At 36.7% G+C, this 22,907-nt stretch overlaps 1 protein-coding gene and 1 long non-coding RNA gene across 7 annotated transcripts in view; one reads left to right on the forward strand and one right to left on the reverse strand.

Moving 5' to 3' along the window:
- The window catches only part of RXFP1 (relaxin family peptide receptor 1), a 114,506-nt gene that overhangs the window by 46,322 nt on the left and 45,277 nt on the right, over window positions 1-22,907 (reverse strand). For all 6 annotated transcript variants that reach the window (XM_043566594.1, XM_043566575.1, XM_043566623.1 and 3 more), the window contains exons 3-4: window positions 8,159-8,257; window positions 4,634-4,739 (exon numbers count right to left, since the gene is read on the reverse strand). In XM_043566594.1, the coding sequence (XP_043422529.1) occupies window positions 4,634-4,739; window positions 8,159-8,257 (205 nt within the window). The remainder of the gene's footprint in view (window positions 1-4,633; window positions 4,740-8,158; window positions 8,258-22,907) is intronic.
- LOC122475040 lies at window positions 4,656-21,378 on the forward strand. Its single transcript, XR_006295077.1, has 3 exons — window positions 4,656-4,757; window positions 13,826-13,947; window positions 19,832-21,378. It is a non-coding gene; the product is annotated as an uncharacterized LOC122475040 (long non-coding RNA).

Consider the following 22,907-nt stretch of genomic DNA (forward strand, 5'->3'; position numbering starts at 1 on the left):
GCTCACATCCCACTTTATTTTTTGCTTTTTTGTGTTGTGTTGTTTTATTTCTATTTCATTTTAAAATTAGTTATGAAGGAAACTGTCAGTTGGGAAGTACAATTGAGCCATCTTTATTCAATAAGTGATTTTATTTGTTTCTAGTAAATTGTATAGAAAGTTTTCCCCTTGTATCACAATTTGATATGCAGCTTGACACAAATCAGGTCCACATAATTGTGGCTGTATTGGGATGGACCTAAACCTTTAATCTGTTAAGGAAAAGCAATGTAAGGTAGTAGGAACAAAATTAAAGAAGCAAACAAGCAAACTAAACAGGGCAAAACGCAAATCATTACAGCTGGAGTCCCTTGCATGAATCATGAATCATACGTAATCATTCCTTGTCAGTGTCTTTAACTGTGAAAGCATGGATTTGGACTAGATGAACTGTAATAATATGATGCAATTATTATTACTATCTTTATATAATACAATGGAACAGACGATTGTCTGGAGGTTAACCACTGTGGGATAAACCCTTGGAGATACTTGATCCACATAAAGGACTCGGGTTATAACAGTGTTGTATAGTAGGCACTACCAATGTTAGTTGTTATGTTGGTTTTGGACCAGTGTTGCTTAAACTTGGTAATGAAATCTTCTTAAATAAAAATAGTTTCTCAGATTCCCCAGGACACATTTTTGGAATCTAATTTGAGAAATGCTATTCTAGAGTTTAGGAATGCAAGTATTTTCAATGGAGGTATTATTGCCCCAAGGTGTGAAAATTGGTTCTAAAGGAATGAAAAAAAAATTTAAAAAGTCTTACCTTTTTAAATGGATGAAGAACAGGTATACATAAACAGATATATAGTATTAAAATTTCACAGGAGGGGACAAACAGAAAAACAATGTCTAAAAAGGCTTGGGGGGGGGTGCAGTAATGAAAAGAAAAAAAAATTTAAGACACACTGTTCTAGAATATAAACACCAGTCACTTGGTAATTTCTTAATGAATGAGTGCCAAAGGTTGATTAACTATTAATCCTCTCTTGAAATCATTCTTAGCTGCCAGGCTATCACTAAATGTTCTTTCATTTCTTATGTTAGCTAATTGAGAATCCCCTTCCTACTAATCATTCTCCCTTGGCTTGGGTCTTCAATTCTGCTTTACATCCTGTTTCAATGTTTGTGTTGTATACAAATAAACTGTTGAATATTTGGGTTTGATTTAAAAATATTGACAAAATCTTAGTGTGCTTTCAAAAATGTGCTCATCCATTCATGCATTCATTCATTTTCTCAACAAACATGTTAAATGCCTTTCATTTGCACTTTGGAAAATAACCAGTAATATCCCTGCTCTTCAGAGCTTATATTCTATTGGGGTGAAAAAGAACATATTTTATCTATAAATAGAGATTTTTCTTTGGAAAGTAACTTCAGTTTTATAGCCCAAGGCTAAAAAGGCAATCAGCTTGTTTTATTTTTATTATATATATTTTCTTATAAATTCAATTCAAAAACAGTGTTAAGAGCTTATTATACTCTATTGGGAACTTTGGAGGATATATAGAAAAACCATTTTGTTGGCCCCCATGGAGCTTATGGCATTTCCCTTTCTCTGATAGAGATTAGAACCCCAACCACTGTAGTACAAGGAAGAAATTTGATGTGCTTAAAGGAGACACAGGTGAGGTTCAATGAGAGAATAAAAGAGGAAAAGTTAATTCACCTGAGTGGGAAGGTTATTCTGGAGGAAAGGAAAGCTCATTTAAGGACTCCTAACTATGGTTTCTTAGGAAGTTGGTGTTTTGTTAAGAGTGCCTAGGATTTATAGGCTACTTCCTTCTAAGTGATGTCAAGTATTTTTACAAATAGCGTTCTTGATATTTTCATAATACCCTGTTGAAACGGAAAAAGGTAGGTGTTATTATTCTCACGGAATAGGACAAACTCCAAATTTTTTAATATAATAAATTCTTGAGTTTTAAAATGTAATATTCCAAGTCTGACTCTTCACAAAGTGAAGTGTGTGTGTGAAAGAGAGAAGCTACTTAGTTTAATTACTATTGTCAAAGCTAGCTGCAGTTTTGATAAAGAAAGCTCTTACAATCGATTATGTGGTTTAGTGGTTAAATTCCAGAGTCTTATCGTCAGCTCTCATGCAGTCAAAATTAATGTTTAGGAAGCTAGAACAATGCATAAATAATCATGTTTATCTGTTTGTCTCTTTTGCTCATTAGCATTTATGTGAAATGTCTTAAAAATCCCAACTTCAGTAAATATATATACATTTTTAAATGCTTATTTATTTTTGAGAGGAAGAGAGAAGAGTGAGAGCGGGGGAGGGGCAGAGAGAGAGGGAGACTCGGAATCTGAAGCAGCCCAGAGCCTGACACAGGGCTCGAACTCACAAACCCAAGAGATCATGATCTGGGCCGAACTTGGAAGCTTAACTGAGCCCCCCCAGGTACCCCCCCCAACTTTAATAAATATTATCTGGATTATTGGTTTCTTTAAAACTTATATATGATTTAGTCCATTTCTGACATTTCCCTATGAGAGTTCCAATTCAAAATATGGAATGAACTCAGTAATAAAATTTGATATTTACTCTTTTAATGTATTTGTTGTAAAGCCTAGTGTTCCTTTTCTCTATGGAATTGAATAAAGACTGGGGTGAGTATGATGCTGAGTCAGCTTTCTGCAGAAAAAAGTAGAAATGAGAAACTTGAATCAAACTGCTCAATCCAAGGCACAAGAAAATGCATTTTTTTTAACAAAACAGAAAAGAAAGTGTTACAGAAATAAACTCCTGAGCTTTATTTCTACATCTCCAAATGTCTGTTGAAAATTTCTGCTGAGTGACCTGTTAACCTCAAGTTGAAAAATCCATCTAAAATTGGAGTCCTAATCTTAGCCACTTACTGTCACCAAGTGTCCCCATTCTTGGATCACTCTATTTACTCAGGAGGGAAACTCTGAAATCATCTTGGACTCTTCCTTCTCTCTCGTTTTCCTGTAGTCAGTCATTCACAAGGAGCTGATCCCAGTTTTTTTTTTCTCTGTACCAAGGGTTAAAAACTGGTGGTCCATAGGACTGCACACACCTCTTTATGAACGTTTGTGTGAATGGATGTGTGAATGTATGCATTGAGCCAAAACAGTTTTTTATTTAAATTTGGATCAGAATGCCTTTAGGTATTCTTTAGGGGTACACACTGTCTGGTTAGTCATTGCCTATCTTCTTCCATTCCTCCAGTTCTGTCCATCTCTTCCTTTCTTATGCAAAGTTTAGTTAAGTTGCAGAAGAACAGATTCAAATCTTACTTGTAGGAAAGTGAAAAATGGGACCGGCAGCATCAGGGTATTCTTTGATTTTCTGCTAATTTGATACAAGCAGTGGGGGTGATCAATGTTTTTCCTTGAAAATAGAATGCAATCATCATCAATTTTTATACCAAACAGGTCCAGTCATGACTTAAAGCATGGCAACTCTCCACGGAATCTCAGATTGTTATTTAATTCTAGTAAAATACTAAGACTAATTATCGAGAAAGAGCGAGGTGAGTTGGGGATAGGGTAGAATGCTTGCCTTAGTTCAGGTGGGATTATCACCTACCTTGGAAAATAAGTCTTTGTGGTTTCACCCGTTTGATATTCTTAGATTACCAAGTTGAATAAACTCCTCAGGTCACTATCAATTGAGTAAACCCTCCCAGATTCTGTTAATTTGATGGCACCACTATCCACAGGAACTCTGAACTCTAGCTCTCCCCACCTCTTATACTTCAAGCATATGAGTTGCTGTGTTAGGTGGTTTGGGTTGACAAAGGCAGGACTTACCCGTATTTGTAAATTTAAGAATTACTCCGATTTTGTCTTCATATACTCAAAAGTCAGAACCATAAGGCACTAAAACACTTGGGTGAGACAAAAAACTCAGCAAAAATATTGGATGAAAATATCTATCCTCCACTGATTGCTTTTGAAAAGTTTCAGCCAAATGTGTGTGACTGTGTTCCTAAAGTTTGTTGAATTGGAATTATTACTGGATCAACAAACCACTTATTGTGAAGATAATTTTCTTTTATATATATAAGCTTGAGTTACTTGGGAAAAAAACAATAGCAACCTCTCTCAGTCAGATGTGATTCAGAAGAGTTAGATTTTAAATGTGAAGTTCTAGGAATATTTTATCCAGTTTTTGTCCCTTCTTTTCTTTTCTTTTTCTTTTTTCTTTTTTTGCTTGTTTGTAGATAGGAATGTTTCTAACAAAGTCTAAAAGAACTCTTTCAATAAATGTCCATTCTTGTAATAAGAAAATTCTATATCATAGTTTAACTGGCAGTCTTTTCTCTTTACTTGCACATAAATGATGACATTTTTTGTTTAGGTAAAACGTGGAGACACTAAATACTTGATAGGATTATTATCAGGGACCAAAGAAATTAATATATAGATGAATTTAGAGTAGGGCCTAGCATTTACTAAATGTAAAATAAATATCAGCAATCATTATAATTGATGGAGAACAATGATATCATCTTTGAATAAAAATGCAGTAATAATGACAAGGCCTTAAGTATGATACAATTTTCCAGGTGCTATTCTGGCTGTCAGGTTGAAGCCATTCTTTTCTACTTACATTTTAGTCACATTTGAAGAAACTGATGGAACAGCTCGTAAATTGGTCTCATCACAGTCAACCTCTAAACCTCGGCAAAGACATGGCACGGGCACAGAACCGACCACTGAATAAGGAGGAAGTAGTAAGGAATGGGGATAGTGAGGGACCAGGAAGAGGAGGATAATGAAAAGAAAGAAATGAGAAACTATGAGAAAATTATTTAGTACAAAAGTATGTCCTGTTTTACCTAAGCAATTTGGGCACTGCTTTAAATTAAGTTTACAAAGTTTGCTTTTAATTTAATGTTAAAATGATGCTAGAACACTAAGATGAGAAAACACATACAATTTACAAACCCACGCATTTTTTGTTTTTTTTTAAATAGCAGACTACCCTTCTCCATTTGCTGCAAAAATGAATGAAGTCATCTGCTTTTACTCATACAAGGAGAGTGGTTATGTCCAGGGGTCACATGACTGACAGTGTGTGATGGGCTTTAATGTCCATGTTAAAGCTGCTACTTAAGAATAAAGTATTTATCGGGGTGCCTGGTGGAAGCTCAGTAAAGGTGAGCCTCGACGTCGACTCAGGTCATGATCTCACCATTCATGAGTTTGAGCCCCCAACTGGGCTTGCTGCTGTCAGTGCAGAGCCTGTTTCAGATCCTCTGTCCCTCTCTCTTTCTGCCCCTCTCACTCATGCTTGCTCTCTCTCTCTCTCTCTCAAAAGTAAATAAAACATTAAAAAATAAAGTATTTATTAATAGCATAATCTAACCCTTAATGGAAGACTAAGTCATTTTTAACTAGCGAGAAAGAGGAGAACTAAACATGAATTATAGTGTTGGTAGAATTCTTTTTTTTTTTTTTCTGGAAAATTCAGGAGTTCTTTAAAGGATTTTTTATGATCTTCTTTTGGATTGGATTACACAGGGATGTAAGGATGTCAAAAATGTCATTTATGGGAGTGAACTTTTAAAAAAAATGTTTTATTTATTTGTGAGAGACAGAGCGCACAAGTGGAGGAGGGGCAGAGAGAGAAGGGAACAGAGGACCCAAAGTGGGCTGCATGCTGACATCAGCAAGCCTGATGTGGGGTTTGAACCCACCAACCGTGAGATCATGACTTGAGCTGTGAAATCATGACCTGAGCCAAAGTTAGACATTGAGCTGACTGAGCCACCCAGGCCCCCTGGGAGTGAACTTTTTTAATGCATAGCCAGCCATTCTATTCTCACTGCTGCCATTGGGAAGAGGAAGAGTTGAATGTATCTCTTTGGCCATCTTGTGGGGCTGTAGTGATGGTCTTAAAGATGTGACCTCATAGTTCTAATGTCTGTTAGACTTTCAATGATGTGTTCATATAGCTCAATAGTACAATAGGAATGGTTGATTAATGAGAACAATGAGGAGTGTTTTCCCTCTACGTTTACTTTGAAACCCTAACCTGTATGGTAGAGGTACAGACTCTTATGTCCAGGGGACTGGCAAAATAGGTGTAGGCATTGTCCAGATGTCCCAGTGGAACAGCTTCTCCTAACTGTTGCCATATTAGGATAAGAACATGTGTAGCCAAGTCAACCAACTTTCTCAAAGAAGCCAGAAATACAATGTCATACATAGGTACTTATGTACCTATTTTAAAAAATGATAATAGCCAACTTAAAATATTTTAAAACATCACCGAACAAAGAAAACTTTCTATGAGAATTTTCTGCTTGTAGGCTTCCAGTTTTTTACCTTTACTGTAAAGCCTCCAGAGAGTAGAAAAGTGTCTTAATGCAAACTAGAGATTTCCATGACAAAGCTGGTGGATGACTTTGACCTACTAAACTTCCCTTTGCTCAGCTATGGGATGACAGGTGTTCTACCTCTCCTCCCAAATAACTCTGCAGACTATTTTGTAGGATTACAAGAGATCAAAATCATAACTTAGGTTTTGTGTTTTTTGTAAACAGTCTCCGCCAAGAACTTTTAAACAGTTTTATGGTTGTAAGTAACCATTTTGGCTATGGATCTCTGAAAATGGATTCTGTCTCCAAGTTACAGCCATGTCTAACGTGAGTGTTGTGGGGAAGGAAGGGTGTGGGTTGGGAAAGAAGATGAAGGTTCTGAGAGTGAGACTAGGAAGGGTTAAAATGGAGGGAGTGAAATTAGCATTACTTCCAGTGTGTTTTTCTCTTTATATTGACAGAGTTAAAATAATTCATATACGTTGATTACAGGGTTACCTGTAATAGGGAAAAATGAAAAAAAAAATAACACCAAAATATCCAACAAAGAATGAGTAAGCAAATTATGACACTTAAAAATATATAGTATATTCAAAAAGAGCTTATAATAGCATGGATACCTGATTATGTCAAAATGCTAAGTGAAAATATGATACAAATGGTTTATACAGGATATTTCAACAATGTTAAAATAAAAAAGATAAGTAATGCACCAGCAAATTAGTGCTGGTAGCCTCTGAGTTTATAGACTCAGGAAAGGCTATACAATAAAACAAAAAAAAATAAAATCCATGTTTTGAGATAACATAGCATAATTCATTAGTTTTTTTTTTGTTTTTTGTTTTTATTCTATTAGCAGTTAAATTATACCTGTTACCTTTTTCATTCTCAAAAAGTTTTAGCTTTTCAACGATCGAGTAATTTGGTTTCTGTACAAGGAGAAAATGTTAGACTGAGACAGATTGCTTGTAATCTGTGGATTGGCAGGATAGAAGTATGGTCCTTAAATTGGGGACTGTTAGTAGTAGTTTTTTTATTATTCTCATCTGAATGCTGAAGACAAAAAAAATATTAAACCTTAAGAAAAAAACTATACTTTACAACTTGTAATAGAACATAAAGGAAATAATGTAGTAAAGGATTCTCTCCACTCCCACCCCCAACTATTTAACCAAGGTTTTGCAGAGCTAAGATCCAATTGTAACTCCCTGGCACAAATTTACATTTGCATAATTTATCAGAATAAACACAAATTATTTAAAAGGAAAAATTGACAAGATCTTCATGTTCTAAAATATTGCAGAGTCCGTCCTAAGGTCATACCCTCCCACAGCCCCTCCTGTGTGTTGGAAGTTTTCAGTATGCGACTAAACATAGCAGGTTATAGCTCTTGTATTAATAGCTCTTGTATTGATGAGACTTTTTTGTATTTCTAAAGTAGTTTAGATCCCAGAAGCTTTTTCACTTGCAAACATTAAAATCCAAACAGCTTCTCTGCCCTTCTGTTTCTACAGTTCCCTTTGCATCAGAGTCTATAGTGATTGTGAAAAAGGGACATATAATAGCAACCCTGACTGACAGACACTAATTTTGTTCACAACAGTATCTGGCATAATGTATTGTTTTTTTTACTTGGGATCCCTGAGTCACTTTTGAATAGAATTCTCAAATTAAGGCTACATGTCTGATAGAGTTTGCAGTTAGAAAACTATAATTAACCTTTTAAAAAATATGTTGGATCCAACTTTTAAAAACATGATATCTTATTATGAACTCGTGGAAAAGGAGACTCAATCCCTCTGATCACTTACGGCATTCAGATGTTCGTGTCTCAAAGTGATACAAGGAAGTCATTTTGTAGTAACTGGCAAAGTATTTGTCAAATTGTATAGGCCATCCATTGTTGTCTCCTAAAATAAAAATCAGAAAGCAGAAAATTCAAGAAAACAGAAATACTCTGGTGTGTTGGGAAAAATAGGTCCTCTCTTTAAAATAAACAGGTGATTGTCACAAGAGAGACAGGCATCATCTGGGAGCTTGTTGAGAAATGGAAATTTCTGGGCCCCCACCTAGAGGTCCTGATTTCACATGTCTGAGATGGGTCCCCACATCTCCACTATGGGCACTGTAGGTGATTCTTTGGCAAGTAATGTTTGAACCACATTTTGAGAAACAGTGCTTTCTTAAGTACTGAAACACAGCATACTCTTCCTAGCATATTAATTATGATTCTCTCTTCTATCATTTAAACTGATATTGGAGATGTATTAACATGGATAGATGATCATGACTGTTAAAGGAAAAAAGAACCTGACCAGCATGATCACGTTGCTTACTTTTTTCTTTCTTTCTTTCTTTCTTTCTTTCTTTCTTTCTTTCTTTCTTTCTTTTTTTTTCTCTTGTTCGTTCGTTCGTTCTCTCTTTTATTTTTTTTTTTTATTTTATTTTTTATTTTATTTTTTTAATTTTTTTCAACGTTTATTTATTTTTGGGACAGAGAGAGACAGAGCATGAACGGGGGAGGAGCAGAGAGAGAGGGAGACACAGAATCGGAAACAGGCTCCAGGCTCTGAGCCATCAGCCCAGAGCCTGACGCGGGGCTTGAACTCACGGACCGCGAGATCGTGACCTGGCTGAAGTCGGACGCTTAACCGACTGCGCCACCCAGGCGCCCCCCGTTCTCTCTTTTAAAGGGCACCATGGTGTCATGGATGGTTTTAACAGGAATTATCTTCTGAGTGCTTACATATTTTCTCATTTATATTTTCTGATTTTGATATTAAGCTCTTGTATCATTTAAAAAAACCATAAAAATTGGGGCGCCTGGGTGGCTCAGTTGGTAAAGCGTCTGACTTTGGCCCAGGTCATGATCTCATGGTTCATGAGTTCAGAGCCCCGTGTCGTGCTCTGTGCTGACAGTTCAGAGCCTGGAGCCTGCCTCAGATTCTGTGCCTCCCTCTCTCTCTGCCCCTTCCCTGCTCATGTTCTGTCTCTACCTCTCAAAAATAAATAAACAATAAACAAAATTAAAAAACATAAAAATTATAAAAGTCCTTCTTTGGGGAGAAAACCAAAGAAATAATTTTACCGTACAAAATTCCTTATGACCTTTTAGTTAATACTAAACATAAGAGACAAGGAAGCCAATCATGTGATAGAATGGACTTTGCATGGGGGTGTAGGAGCAACTTCTCTGGACATCTTTGCAGATGGTACAAGCCTTCCAGAGATTCTTTCCAGAGGTTTTAAAATTTTTTCAGAATGTTGCCAAGACTCTTTAAGGATGTATAAACATATGAGAAGATGACAAAACCTATAAAATTTTCTTGTTTTTTAAAAAAATTTTTAAAGTTTATTTATTTTGAGAGACAGAGCAGAAGAGGGGCAGAGAGAGAGGGAGACAGAGAATCCCAGGCAGGCTCTAAACTGTCAGCATGGAACCTGACGCAGGGTCCAAATTCACAAACCATGAGATCATGACTTGAGCTGAAGCCAAGTGTCGGAGGCTTAACCGAGTGAGCCACCCAGCCACCCCAAAATTTTCCTGTTTTTATAAATTAGTATTAAGTCTAGCATAAATGCTATTTATACTTGTAAAATTAGTCTTGCTTTTAGAAATCCCACTAAAAGTGAAAAATTGAATACAAGTTTATTTAAACATTGTATTTAAAATATTCTTCCTTTAGCATGCCTCTTTAGTTTTAAAACTTGTCTATTACAGAAGATTTCAAAATAGAAGTAGCAAAATAATATAATGAGATCTCAGTTCAGAGGGAGATAAGTGATGGCCCTCAAGTTTACCAACCACACTCTTCAGCATGAGACCCCAGATGGGTACCAGTAACTAGGTGGCCAGGAACAACATCCTAGAACAGAAAATACCATCCACTGAATACCCAGGTATCAGTTCAAGGTGCCTCCCCAGGCTCTGACACCATGAGGATGGTATCTTAGAGAAACAGGAAGAATGGGAGGAAATTGGAAAGACTGAGGTTATACAGCCAAATAGAGACTACAAGCTATTGAGTCTGTGGTAGATTTTGTGCAGTTTGTTTCTCCTTTGTTCTATACTGGGTTTAGAATGCTTTCTTGTTCTTTAGAAGTTGGTAGCTCAAATCTATGTTTTCCATACCTTTAGCAACTAGGGTTCTTGTTACAGATAAGTTCTTCCATTTGAATGCACGCATGTGAGATCGGAAGTTTATAGATACCAGTCTTGTGGGTATATAGTGGGAGTTGGGGCAGCTACTGCAACCAGTCTCAGGGTTCAGTTTCACAAGTAAAGAGATTATTAGCAGTACTAGTGACAGTGACAGAATGTCACTAGTACTTCTTGATCTTGGGCTTGCAATTATGGTGATTTGTTCTCCACTCCTGATTCTTGCTTCTATAGCCTTAACAGTGATTCTATAAACACGTTCTTCCTAGCATGAAATCTGCTTTTTCTTAAGCTCCCCCCAATGAGAGTGGTTTCTGTTTCTTCCTTCTAGAAGGGATTGCAGATAATGGTCTCAAGGATGGAAACATTAGATTGATGATTTGAACTGGTTGGTGTTGAAGATAATGGCAATACTGTTACTATTAGAAAATGGGACTCTCAAAGTTTATGTCACACTGTGACAAAGAAGTGACTTCAATGATCACTTATGGCTTCCTTATGATGTGCCTCTTAGAAGGCTACACTCTGACACAGTAGTTGCTATGGTAAATCATTAGAATGAAAATGAGAAATTTTTAGAGTTGTGGAATAAGATAGCTATGGAGATGTCCTGGGGAGATTAAAGCTAGAAAATGATAAGCCCAGGGTTTAGGTTCAATCTTATCAGTATGAAAAAGTTCAGAGAACTACTGAGCTTCCATGATCACTCTAAGATAATCTTTTATCTCTTATGATCTCAGGATTGATGTAACCTCAAATCTGATAGACTCTGATCCAGTGGATTACAAAGGTTACAGCATAAGCTGAATTCATGTTTTGCTATTTCTTTTAAGTGAACATTAAGACACTGATTTGGAAGGAGAGAAGCCCTGCAAATTATAACGGGACATTTGAGTACGTTGAGTTGAATTTAAATACTTTGAATCCCCATCCCATGGAACCTTTCCTGTCAGCAAAAACCTCTCCCTTCCCTGTCCCATAAGGTTGGTCGTAGTCTGTTGGAGACGTGCTAGTTACTTTACTTGAGGTGAATAACTTTTGAGGTCTCTTCAAAGGGCCCCACATTTTGAGTATTCTTTTCTGCTTCCCAGACTATTACAACTAGAGTCAGATCCTAACACACCCAAGAAGCCAAGCACAAGTTGGACTCAGAAAAAGAAGATCTACATACCAAAAGATTTTGCTATTTTAAATAAGCAGAAACTCAAGGGAATTGTTTGGGAACAATTTCTAAGTGTACTATACTAGGAGGAGGGACTATAACTTTGAGCACAGCTAATTAACACAGGTTTCTGGATTCAGTGTGCTGGCTCAAGCAGTAGTTTGCCAGATTGTTGATGGGAATCAAGACTCATTGTTGCCTTAGACTAAATAAAGTCAAGAGGCAAACACTTATGGGCATTGAGTCACCAAAGGGGTGGATTATGAGGGACATGGCCCATGTATTGCAGAGCTGAAATGGACCTATGGTGGATACTGTAGATTGGCTTGCTCAACCTCTGTTCAACTCCCCCTTCATTGGTGTGTTCCTGGAAAGTAGAGACTGCAAAGCTCACAGCATTTCACATCTTCTTTACAGCCAGGATCATGTGTACTCACACATATTTTGGTTGATAGAAGAAAGGTAGAGATCATTTTCCTGCTGCTATGTCTAAAACAGAGACACTGTGTTAAGAGGCACTTATGGCAGCAGCATGACAATTCGAGTATTACCAGCTCTGTGGGTGTGAAGAGGCAGTTGTGTTAGTGGTAGGGACAGCAGGATCAGCAGTGATTGGGGTAGTCACTGTCTCAGTCTTTGGATTGCGGCTATGTTGATGTGTTCTTGGATTCAATGGCACCAATGGGAGCCTTGCTGATGCCCACTCTTCCAGCCTTACCAGGATAATTTTGTATCTAAATTCTGTTTAACATACCTAGAATGGGTTCTGGTTTTTCCATTAAACCCTGATAGATACAGAGACCTTTTGAATTATTGGATTAAAATATGGTTTAAGTGTGGTTGGACATTTATAGCATTTTGGGAGCCCAGGTGGAATCTCAAGTGTGAAAACAAAGTAGTGCATTTTTTTCTGAAACTATGAGCTTCGGTGTAGTTTAATTTTGTGGTCTCACTACAGAAATGATGACATTTTCCAACATTTTTCTGCATCTCCAGTATGAGTTCTAGGGATAGGTTTAAGAGCCTTACAAAATGATCTATTCTTCTGGGCTCAGAATTACCTATTTGTTTCCTTGGCTGTCCGGTTTTGGTTTACGGCATTGGCTTTCCCCCTTTCCTGGTTTGGCTGTGTTTGTTGATTTTTTGGCAAGGTTTTGCTTTAAAAAACTTGGTTAATATCTTTAGGTATAAGAAAGGAGGATTCTCTGAGAGATTTTAATTCTCCCATTTTAACAGAGAAATTGAATATTAGCACTTAGCTCTGAGAGAACTTGTGTTTAGCAAATACCTACTACATTGTACTAGGTACTTTATTTTATCCTCATAATTCTATTTGGTCACTATTGTCACTTCATTTACAGATGGAAAAGCTGCTTCTAAGATGTTTAAGTGAAACAGATTATCAAAATTTACTAAAGAGTTAAAATAATAAAATAATTAAAAATTTTTCTTTCCTAGGCCAAATAGATGATTTATCAATACATAGTCTACCTACAGAATTTCAGCTTTTGTGTGACATTGGCTTTAAATATTTAACCAATACGATTTATTGCTTATTTTTCTGTTGTCTATTTCATTTCCATTATTGAGGCTCTTATATCAGAATTGTGTGAATTATACAAAAATTCATTTATTAATTTTTTTTAACATTTACTTATTTTTGAGAGACAGAGTGTGAGAAGGGGTAGGGCAGAGAGAGAGGGAGACACAGAATCCGAAGCAGCCTCCAGGCTCTGAGCTTACAGCACAGAGCCCAATGCAGGGCTCGAACTTACTAACCATGAGATGGTGACCTGAGCTGGAGTCTGATGCTTAACCAACTGAGCCACCCAGGTATCCCCAAAAATTCATTTAAATAACAACCAGAAGTAGTTATTAACTGGAATTTAAGCTCATCACTATTGCTACTTATGGAATCAATGAAAACATTGTAAATCATTAAAGTATTACTAAAACATTAATTTAAAAAATAAATTTTTTTATAGATTTATGTTATGATTTTTTATACATTTACATGTTATAAATAAGACATGTAAGATAAGTCATTTGGCTCTGGATATGTTGAAGCACTGATTATTTTTATAAACAAGCTTGTTGTGTATCTAGAGAGCAAAGGCAGAAGTGGTTTGCAAAGGTCTGAAGAATTTCTCCTTTCAGGCTGCCAGCGCCTTGTTGGCTTTGTAGGAGGAGGAGGAGGACACCCCCTGCCCCACGTTCATGTTCATGTTCATGTTCCTGACACATCCGCCCAGACCTCAGAAAACAGCAATGGAAATGAGGTGAGGTGACAGCATTCCAGAAACACAGGGCTGTTTCTATGGTTAGTGTTTCACTGCTGCTGGGAAATTTATGAGATCAGGGATGGGGTGAGTGCCAGTAGATGTTGATTTTCTTTCACTCTGGTTCTTTAGCAGGCCCTGTATGGAACTGAATTTTTACAACTGAACTATTTCAATTTGCCGCATTTTTTACCATTAATTGACAGTTCAGTGCTTAAAATCATGGGCTCGGCACCCTGTGCTAATACTTTGTCCCTCACCATTGCTCTCTATTTTAAGAGGTTCACTCTGTGGCCTTGGTTGCAATGATTTAGTCCAACAAATTGACATGTGTAGTTATTTATGCTGCTTCTCTTTTCATTTTCTTAATCCTACCCCTTTTTTCTCCTTTTCTACCTTATTGTACCTCAACACAACATACTCACTCACACTCACACACACACACACACACACACACACACACACACACACACACACACAGTCAAAAAAAACAAAAGGAAAGAGATGTGATATTAGTATAGATGTGGGTACTTTTAGAATGCAGAAAGAAGCAAGACAAACCTGCTTATACTTCCCTAGATAGAGCATATCTTTTTTGGGACGATCTCTTTTTAAACAGCAACATCTTCAAACACACAAGCTTTTTAGGAATTAGTTTTTACCTTTCTTTCTGCCTTCCCAAAGCATTTGCTTCTTCCCACTCATTACTTCCCCCCACCAGAAGGCAGGAATATAGAACATAGGAATTATAGCCAAAATTGCAAAGTTGGAAAGTTAGCATTTTTAAGAAAACAGCTTTTGGAATATGTGCTTCTATATTTTAAATCCTTCATTCTTAAGGATGTTTGGGGCAGTGAGCAGAATGGTTTTTCATACTTTGGTAATGATCCCACTAAAGTTTGGTTGTCTGGTTTTTTTGTGTGCATCATAAGGTCATATAATGAGCACTTTACTAGAAGACCATTGTGTTAGGGCGTATCATTTCCTTATGTATTGCTGAGTGAATAATAGTGTTGATTAACAATATAAATGTTTATTGAAAAAGAATTTTTTCTAGCTAAAAAATGATGGAATGATACTATTGTTAAAAATGAGACAGCAGACTCCAAATAATGTCACTTGTGCTAATCCCCAAATCAGCAAAGCAAGACTTAATACCTAACCTAATTGTAGTCTTAACTCCCCAGGAATGTGACCTTTAACCAGTCAATTTGAAATTTCCTGGTCAGCACTAGGAGATAATCCACTGATAAACCCCCTCTGTTTCTCTTAGTAGGGCAACCTTGCCTAAAACAATGCATTCTTGGTTAATTATTTCCTTTTTTTTTTTTTTCCTCCTCTGTCTTTAGAAACTTTTCCTTTTCTGCAGCTCAAAGGAACTTCTTTCTACCTGCTATATTGGATGCTGCTTGATTCACGAATCCTTACATAAAGCCAATTTGATCAGTTTATTCAGTTGAATATTTGTTATTTAACAATGTAAATAAAAATTAATGACACAGATGAAGAAAAATCTGGTGGTGTATGCCACATGAGCTCAGTACATATTTGCTAACTGAGTGAGTGAATGAATAAATGAATGAATGAGGCTCTACCCTCAAAGACTCCTCAGAGAAAACCCAGTCTCTCTTATTCTACAATAAAATTTGGGAACTGGAGCCCTTATCAAAAACACAGTTTTCCAGGATCTTCTATTGTGGATTCTGATTTGTTTGGTTAGTATGGGGTCTAGGAATCCATAGTTTCCACTGGTGTCCCATGTGAGTCTTAGAACAAGTTTTGGGAGAACTGCGTTATGAAATTCACCCTAGTTAGCTGGAGCCCTTCTCCCACTGCAGTAGAGCACAGCTAATTTAGTCACACAAAAATCTTGTCCATCAGAAGAGGCATACTTCTTTTCTTTAGCAAAGTTGTTGATTGTTAATAATGAGTAGCTCAAACACTCCAATAAGATTGCAAGTGGTCCTTAATTTACATATGTATATATAGTTATTTATATAATTACTCATAATTTACTTAAATTGCTTATATCTTTCTTATTATGCTTATTGTAATCTGCTTCATACTCTACTTATTTGTATATGCATTTTATCTCCTTATGGCAGTATAGTAGGAAATAATCTTATAAACCTATGCATTTTTATATACTTCAGTGACTACAAAGCTACTTTAAATATATTTAAAATATGGCTCTTACTAGCTCCTCTAAAGTATATGAAGTATATGAAATACTAAAACATCATTTCACTTGCATCAAGTATGTTATAATTTTTTTTTTTTATTTTTTATTAAAAAAAATTTTTTTAACGTTTATTTATTTTTGAGACAGAGAGAGACACAGCATGAATGGGGGAGGGGCAGAGAGAGAGGGAGACACAGAATCGGAAGCAGGTTCCAGGCTCTGAGCCATCAGCCCAGAACTCGCGAACCGCGAGATCGTGACCTGGCTGAAGTCGGACGCTTAACCGACTGCGCCACCCAGTCGCCCCATAATTTAGTTTTTTTAAAGATTTTATTTTTAAGTAATCTCTACACCCAAATGTAGGGCTTGAATTTACAACACTGAGTTTAAGAGTCACGCGCTCCACCGACCAAGCCTGCCAGGTACCCGTTATAATTTTAGTTTTATGGAAAAGTGGATTACACAATGATTTGTATTCTGGACAATGTACCTGCCCCTCCCATGCTCTCAGATTCTTCTGGCACTGGGGCAGAAATATAGGGGTGGGGGTGGTTTGAGGGATGAGGTCTGGATGGGAATGGGAAAGGTCCAAGTTTCTTAAAATGCACTAATTTGTTATGATGCTATATTGGGCTTTCCTCAAATAGTTTCCCAGGATCCTCCTTGAGGAGAGAGCTCTGTGGTGAAATACATTTGGAAATGCTGCATCCTATATCTCCACTTAGGATTAATAATGCATGCTAATATGATGAAAGAGAACACAGGCATTAAAGAAATATCTTTAGGGGCATCTGTGTGGCTCAGTCGGTTAAGTGTCTGACTTTTGATTTCAGCTCAGGTCATGATCTCATAGTTTATGAGTTCGAGCCCCTGTGGGGCTCTGTCCTGACTGCACTGAGCCTGCTTGGGATTTTCTCTTTCCCTCTATCTCTGCCTCTCCCCTGCTTGCTCTATTTCTTTCTCAAAATAAATAAGATAAACGTTAAAAATTTTTTTTAAAAAGAGGTATTTTTAATTTTGTTTAATTCTTGTTATAAGATGCCATACATTTTGTTTTTTTATTTATTTTTTATTAAAAAAAATTTTTTTTTAACGTTTATTTATTTTTGAGACAGAGAGAGACAGAGCATGAACAGGGGAGGGGCAGAGAGAGAGGGAGACACAGAATCTGAAACAGGCTCCAGACAGACTCTGAGCTGTCAGCACAGAGCCCGACGCGGGGCTCGAACTCACGGACCGTGATATCATGACCTGAGCCGAAGTCGGATGCTTAACTGATCGAGCCACCCAGGCACCCCTAAGATGCCATACATTTTGGAAAGTGTTTGTTTTCTCATTTGCACAAGAAAGAGTCTGTCTAGATCACTTGGTTTTCAAAGTGTAGATCCAGGACTAGCAGCATTAGCATCAGTTGGGGACTTCAAACAAAAGGAAATTCTTGAGTCTTACTCCAGAGACATTGAATCAGAAACTGTAGATGGGGGGAGGAGGGAGGAGCAATCTAGGTTTTTACAAGCCTGATCTGATGCCTTTGAAAACCACTGCTCTACACTAATTAACCACTTTCTAGGTGTTCTAAACAGGGTAATAATATTGTCTGTGCATTGGGAAGTGAATCATTTCAAAACGTTAACAAGTATGTTCATCTGCCATGTTTGTTAAAAATGCAGATTTCTGGGCTCCAAAACTACCTAGGAGATCAGCATTTCTGGGGGTGGAGCTCAGAACTGCAGCACCTCTTGCCAGCCCTCAGGGGAGGCTGCTGCCTCTAGTTCTCAGAGCAGGATTCCCAAAAGTTCCCATCAATTTTCAGCAGCCACTCCTGGGCAACCCTGATGTTTGGGTTTGGAATAATCCAAGGTTAAGGGACTTGTGTCTCTGACAGAGAGGAGGCCAAAACAAAGGATGATGTAATAATGCTGTGTCAAATGGTCTCCTTTTTTTTTTTTTAATTATTAAAATGAAGGCATAAATCTTATGGGTTACAAAGTATGCATGTTTATTGACTAATGAATGAACAGATAATTTATAAAGTTTGGGTTTATGTAAAGTGGAGCATTCCTGATTCTGAGACATTTACTCACCTCAGCACCCATTTTTGGGAGTATCTTTTTCTCAGAAAGGAATGATCCCCAGAGTAAAGGTGCCCTGGGCCATTAGAATAAACCTTTGGATGCCGACTGGCCAGGCAGAACAATTCATCCAACTAACTGTGTGGGATCTCCTTGAATTTGAATGACAATAGTAATTTGCTGGACAGAAAGTATTAGCCTCTTTGTAGGCTCCTAATACCTTTGGAGGCAGCTCTGAAGAAATTAAAGGGTGTGACATTATCCTGGGCATATTTAAAGAAAATTAAGGCCACTGAAGAAACTACCTTTTGTGGCCTATCAAGTAGGAAGTGTTCTGGGATGAAAATCTTTGTGAAGTTAACCCAAACATTGTTTAAGCATTGTTTGATAAACGAGCTTGAGGTTAAAATGAGGTTTGTCCAGCAGAGGGAAACAAGAGAGAGAAGCAAACCAAGAAACAGACTCTTAAATGTAGAGAACAAACTGATGGTTACCAGAGGGGAGGTAAGTGGGGGATGGGTTAAATAGGTGATGGGGATTAAGGAACACTCTTGTGATGAGCACCAGGTATTGTATGTAAGTGTTGAATCACTAAATTCTACACCTGAAACTAATATTACACTGTATGATAACTAACTGGAATTTAAATAAAAACTTAAAAAAAATAAAATGAGGTTTGTGTGTAGAGAAAAGTGAAAGTTTCAGTTCCTTAGGTATTTCCAGTGCTATTTTGAGAATAAGAAATAGAAAACCACATATTTTTGAACAGACAATGCATGGTTGTGTATTAATACATATTTATGACCCATGTCACTTTTCCTCTTGTGTTTTTAACCTTGAAAAAGGCAGACCACTAGCTTTAATGGAATATTCTAAAATGTGAAGAGCTAAGTTCTACATCAAACTGCCTGCCTTTCCCATCATTCTGATCGTTGTATAAAAAACTGTATTTAGGAAATGAAGGAATATTTGGTATTCCAGAGTTTTAAATGCAGGCCCACTTAAAAATTTAAAAATTATATTTAAAAATACATATCATCACCATCACACTCATAAATAAATACTGTTTATCTAATTCTTATAGATTAGTAAGTGCAGAAAAATATTTTGGGATATTAACAAAGTTTTTCTTCCCTTGAAGTTTTCTCATTCTCTGTCCCTTTTCCTAGAGCAGGCAGCTAAAGTTTTCCACTTTTGTTGTTTTGGAGAAAGGATGACACAGAAGCTTGCAGATAACAAAAGGAATCAAATTCTTAGTATTTGATTTTCAAAGGCCTAATTTGAGCACTGAAATTTGGAAAAACATAACAGAAGAACGAGCTTTGCTATTCCCAGTCTGCACAAGACAGTTGGACCAGAGAGGGAGAGTAGAAGGGTCTTCTTGTCCTCCCATTTCCCTAGACAGCAGAATCTGGGGGAAACCAGAAACTCTTTACTTCATTACATCTGCAAAGACATTATTTCCAAATAAGGTCACATTCTGAGGTTTGAGGTGGACATACCTTTTTAGCAGATACTAACCTACTACACTACCCAAAATGTATTAGAAGAGATTTCTATTTCCCCTGTGGATTATAGAAAAACTAACATGGAAATGGAATAACAAAAGTCTTCATCTTTTTTCCTGTAGACATCCTTTTCCTCTGCTAAAGTGAGGAGTGTTCAGAGAAAGAGTCTACAGAGGGGCGGCGTCAGAACTCAGGTCTTCATGGTAGAGTAACTCAACTTGGCTCCAACTGGGGGATGAGGTTGGGTTGGTGTAACTTCGAAGGGGAGCCCTCTCTGTACAACCATCCATTTATAACGCAGAAGAAATGCTAACAAATTCTCATCTGGAAATGCGGAATTCCTTTTAAATAAAAATCTAGAGGTAGTGAATAAATGCCATAGTATCTGCGAATTTGACACTACTTTAACATTTCATGTTTACTACTGAGTTACGCTCAGTTTAAAATGGACATAAGTGATTTCTGAATGAGGGTCCTAACATTTTTGTAATCTGATTTCTTTGGTATTTACCAGATGTGTTCATCCAGGTATCTCAAGAATTTTAGCTGAAAAAGCAAAAGGTCCCTTTTCTTTTGGTTTGCCATTGTGATACCAAGTACTACTCTAAGGACTCTTTGAGACTCTTTTGGGTCTCTAGTCTGTTTGATTGCATCTTAGATAGTTCTGAGTAGAGATGAAAAGTGGGTTAGGATACACAGCAAACACGTATGGAAATTGTATGGGAATTGTATCAAATTTTTCAGGGGAAAAAATTTTACATTTCATATTGAAGTTTATCAGTAAGGATCAAAGTTATTATAAAAATGGTGTAACAATTTTGATATATGTATGTCTATAAATTCTGTATTGCCCAAATATTTTAGAAAGAAAGGGATTCTTATGAATTCAATGGAAAACTTCAAATCTATTGCTTTTGCTTGCCTTGTGTCACTGAAAAATGTTCAGTGAGTAGATGTGTTATACTTTTTATACTGAGATATTTTATTTTTGTAAACTATTCCATTATAGAGAAATTATTTTTGTAAAGAAAAGTGGGAACTCAATAAGCAAATAGGAGTGCTTGTTTAAAATGCCTGTGACAATACAAAAGTCACATTTTTCTCCCTAAATATATTTAGTTCATATTATAGTTCAATATATGGGGAGTCAGTTTAATTTATTTAATGGTGTTTCATTTTGGGGGTGACTCTGCTAAATTTTATAGCTACTATTTTGATTTGACTTACTTTTCCACTTTAATAATTACTACTGGTGTCAATGGTAACAGCTTGGAGGTATTTTTTAGGGTGTATCTTAAAAATTCTAATTAAGGAAAAGTCTCCTCCCTTCCATTACAGAAAGAGTTTTTATTTGGCAATACATTATTAACTTATAAATGAGCACTCTAAAAGTGATTTTTACCTGTGGATTTTTCTTTTATTCATATGTTAAGATACTATATTTTATGTGATTGTAAATATATTTAATGCTGCTTATTCAAATATGCATGAAGTTCACATATTCTGAAAAGAACCAACTTTCTGACCTAATTTAATTAGCATTAAACAGAATGTAAACATGAATGTCTTAAAAAAATGAACAGCCAGGGGAGCACAAATTATGTAGATATTCTAAAATTAAAAAAAAAAAAAAAAAAAAAAGAAAACAATTCACAGCCAGTGAAGGAAATTCAGTAATAAGAAGCAAGAGGAAATAACTGCATTTCATAATTTTTGTCACCTGGACCCTAAAGGTGATGATAAAATTCTGTTTTCCTTCCTGGGATGTTCCAACCTGTACATGCATGGATGCAGCAACATGTCAACTTACCATTGCTGAGGTTTTGACCAGAGTTCAACTTAAATTCTTCTTTTTTTAATTTCTAGATGACTGCAACCAATACAGTGCCAGTGTTTCTTATAAAAGCTAACAAATTGGTAATAATGATAATGGAGTTAGCAAGTTAGTAAGTCTGCATACCATATTGAGAGTTTGGCTCTAGTTTATTTCTACTCTTGCTACTATCTCACCTGCATTCCTTGTTTTCCACTCACTTGGGTCTAGGTCAGTGGTTCTCAAAATGTAGTGTGCGGGGTGACTTGAAGAGCTTTCAGAAACATTGCTGAGCCACCGGCAGAGTTTCTGATCCAGTCGGGTTGGGATGGAGACTGAGAACCTGCATTCCTAATAGCTTCGTGGCTAATGCTGATGGCTTTGGTCCAGAACTACAGTGGAAGATGTGCTGGCCTGGATAAATTTCAGGAGAGTACTTTTTTTCTGACATAAGAAGTCCAGGAATAGTTTAAGATAGTATTTGTTACATAGACATGTTTTCATAAGAATAGATTATGATTTTGCCCATATTTCCAAAACTGGACTTGGGTTTTTTATTTTTTTGATGTTGACAATGGTGAATAAAGGAGGTTTAAAATAGCATTAAGCAGGGGCACCTGTAGGTGAATGTCTGACTTCGGCTCAGGTCATGATCTCACAGCTCGTGGGTTCGAGCCCCGTGTCGGGCTCTGTAATGACAGCTCAGAGCCTGGAGTCTGCTTTGGGTTCTGTGACTCCCTCTCTCTCAGCCCCTCCCCCTCTGGCTCTCTCTCTCAAAAATAAGTGAACATTAAAAAAAAAAATTTAATGGCATTAAACAATATTTTTTTTTGTCTAATAAACAGAATCTTTTTTGTCTAATAAAAATATTTTAATATTAATTGCTATTCAAGTCGCCTGCATTTTTAATAATTAGTATTTTTGATTAAACAAAATGCTGTTCACTTTCATATGCCATATACACCTATAGCTGGAACTTGACTTATTTCATCTGTGCCCTATTTTATTTTTATGAATGCTGGTGGTGCACACCACTCCCTGCTCACATCAGGGGTCCCTAAGATAACCATTTTGCAAAACCTTTGGAACAGATTGCTTACACTACTTTGACTCAACTTGCTTCACCCTTCCCTACATGCATACAAACCAGGATTTCCCTGGTTTGAAGTCCAATCAAATATAAACTATTCCTGGGATAGAGTGAAAAAGATGTGAACTCCAGAGTAACTACTGAGTATAGTGGTCAATAATCTGACCCACACAGATTTATTGAGTACCTGTTTTATGTGTGTGTGTATGCATTTCTATACAGGCAATTAATTTAATTCTCACAACAAATTTATTATTCCAATTTCACAAATAAGGAAAGTGAGACAGCCAAAAGA

The sequence above is a fragment of the Prionailurus bengalensis genome, chromosome B1 (assembly GCF_016509475.1).
Source record: "Prionailurus bengalensis isolate Pbe53 chromosome B1, Fcat_Pben_1.1_paternal_pri, whole genome shotgun sequence".
Classification (NCBI taxonomy): Eukaryota; Metazoa; Chordata; class Mammalia; order Carnivora; family Felidae; genus Prionailurus; species Prionailurus bengalensis.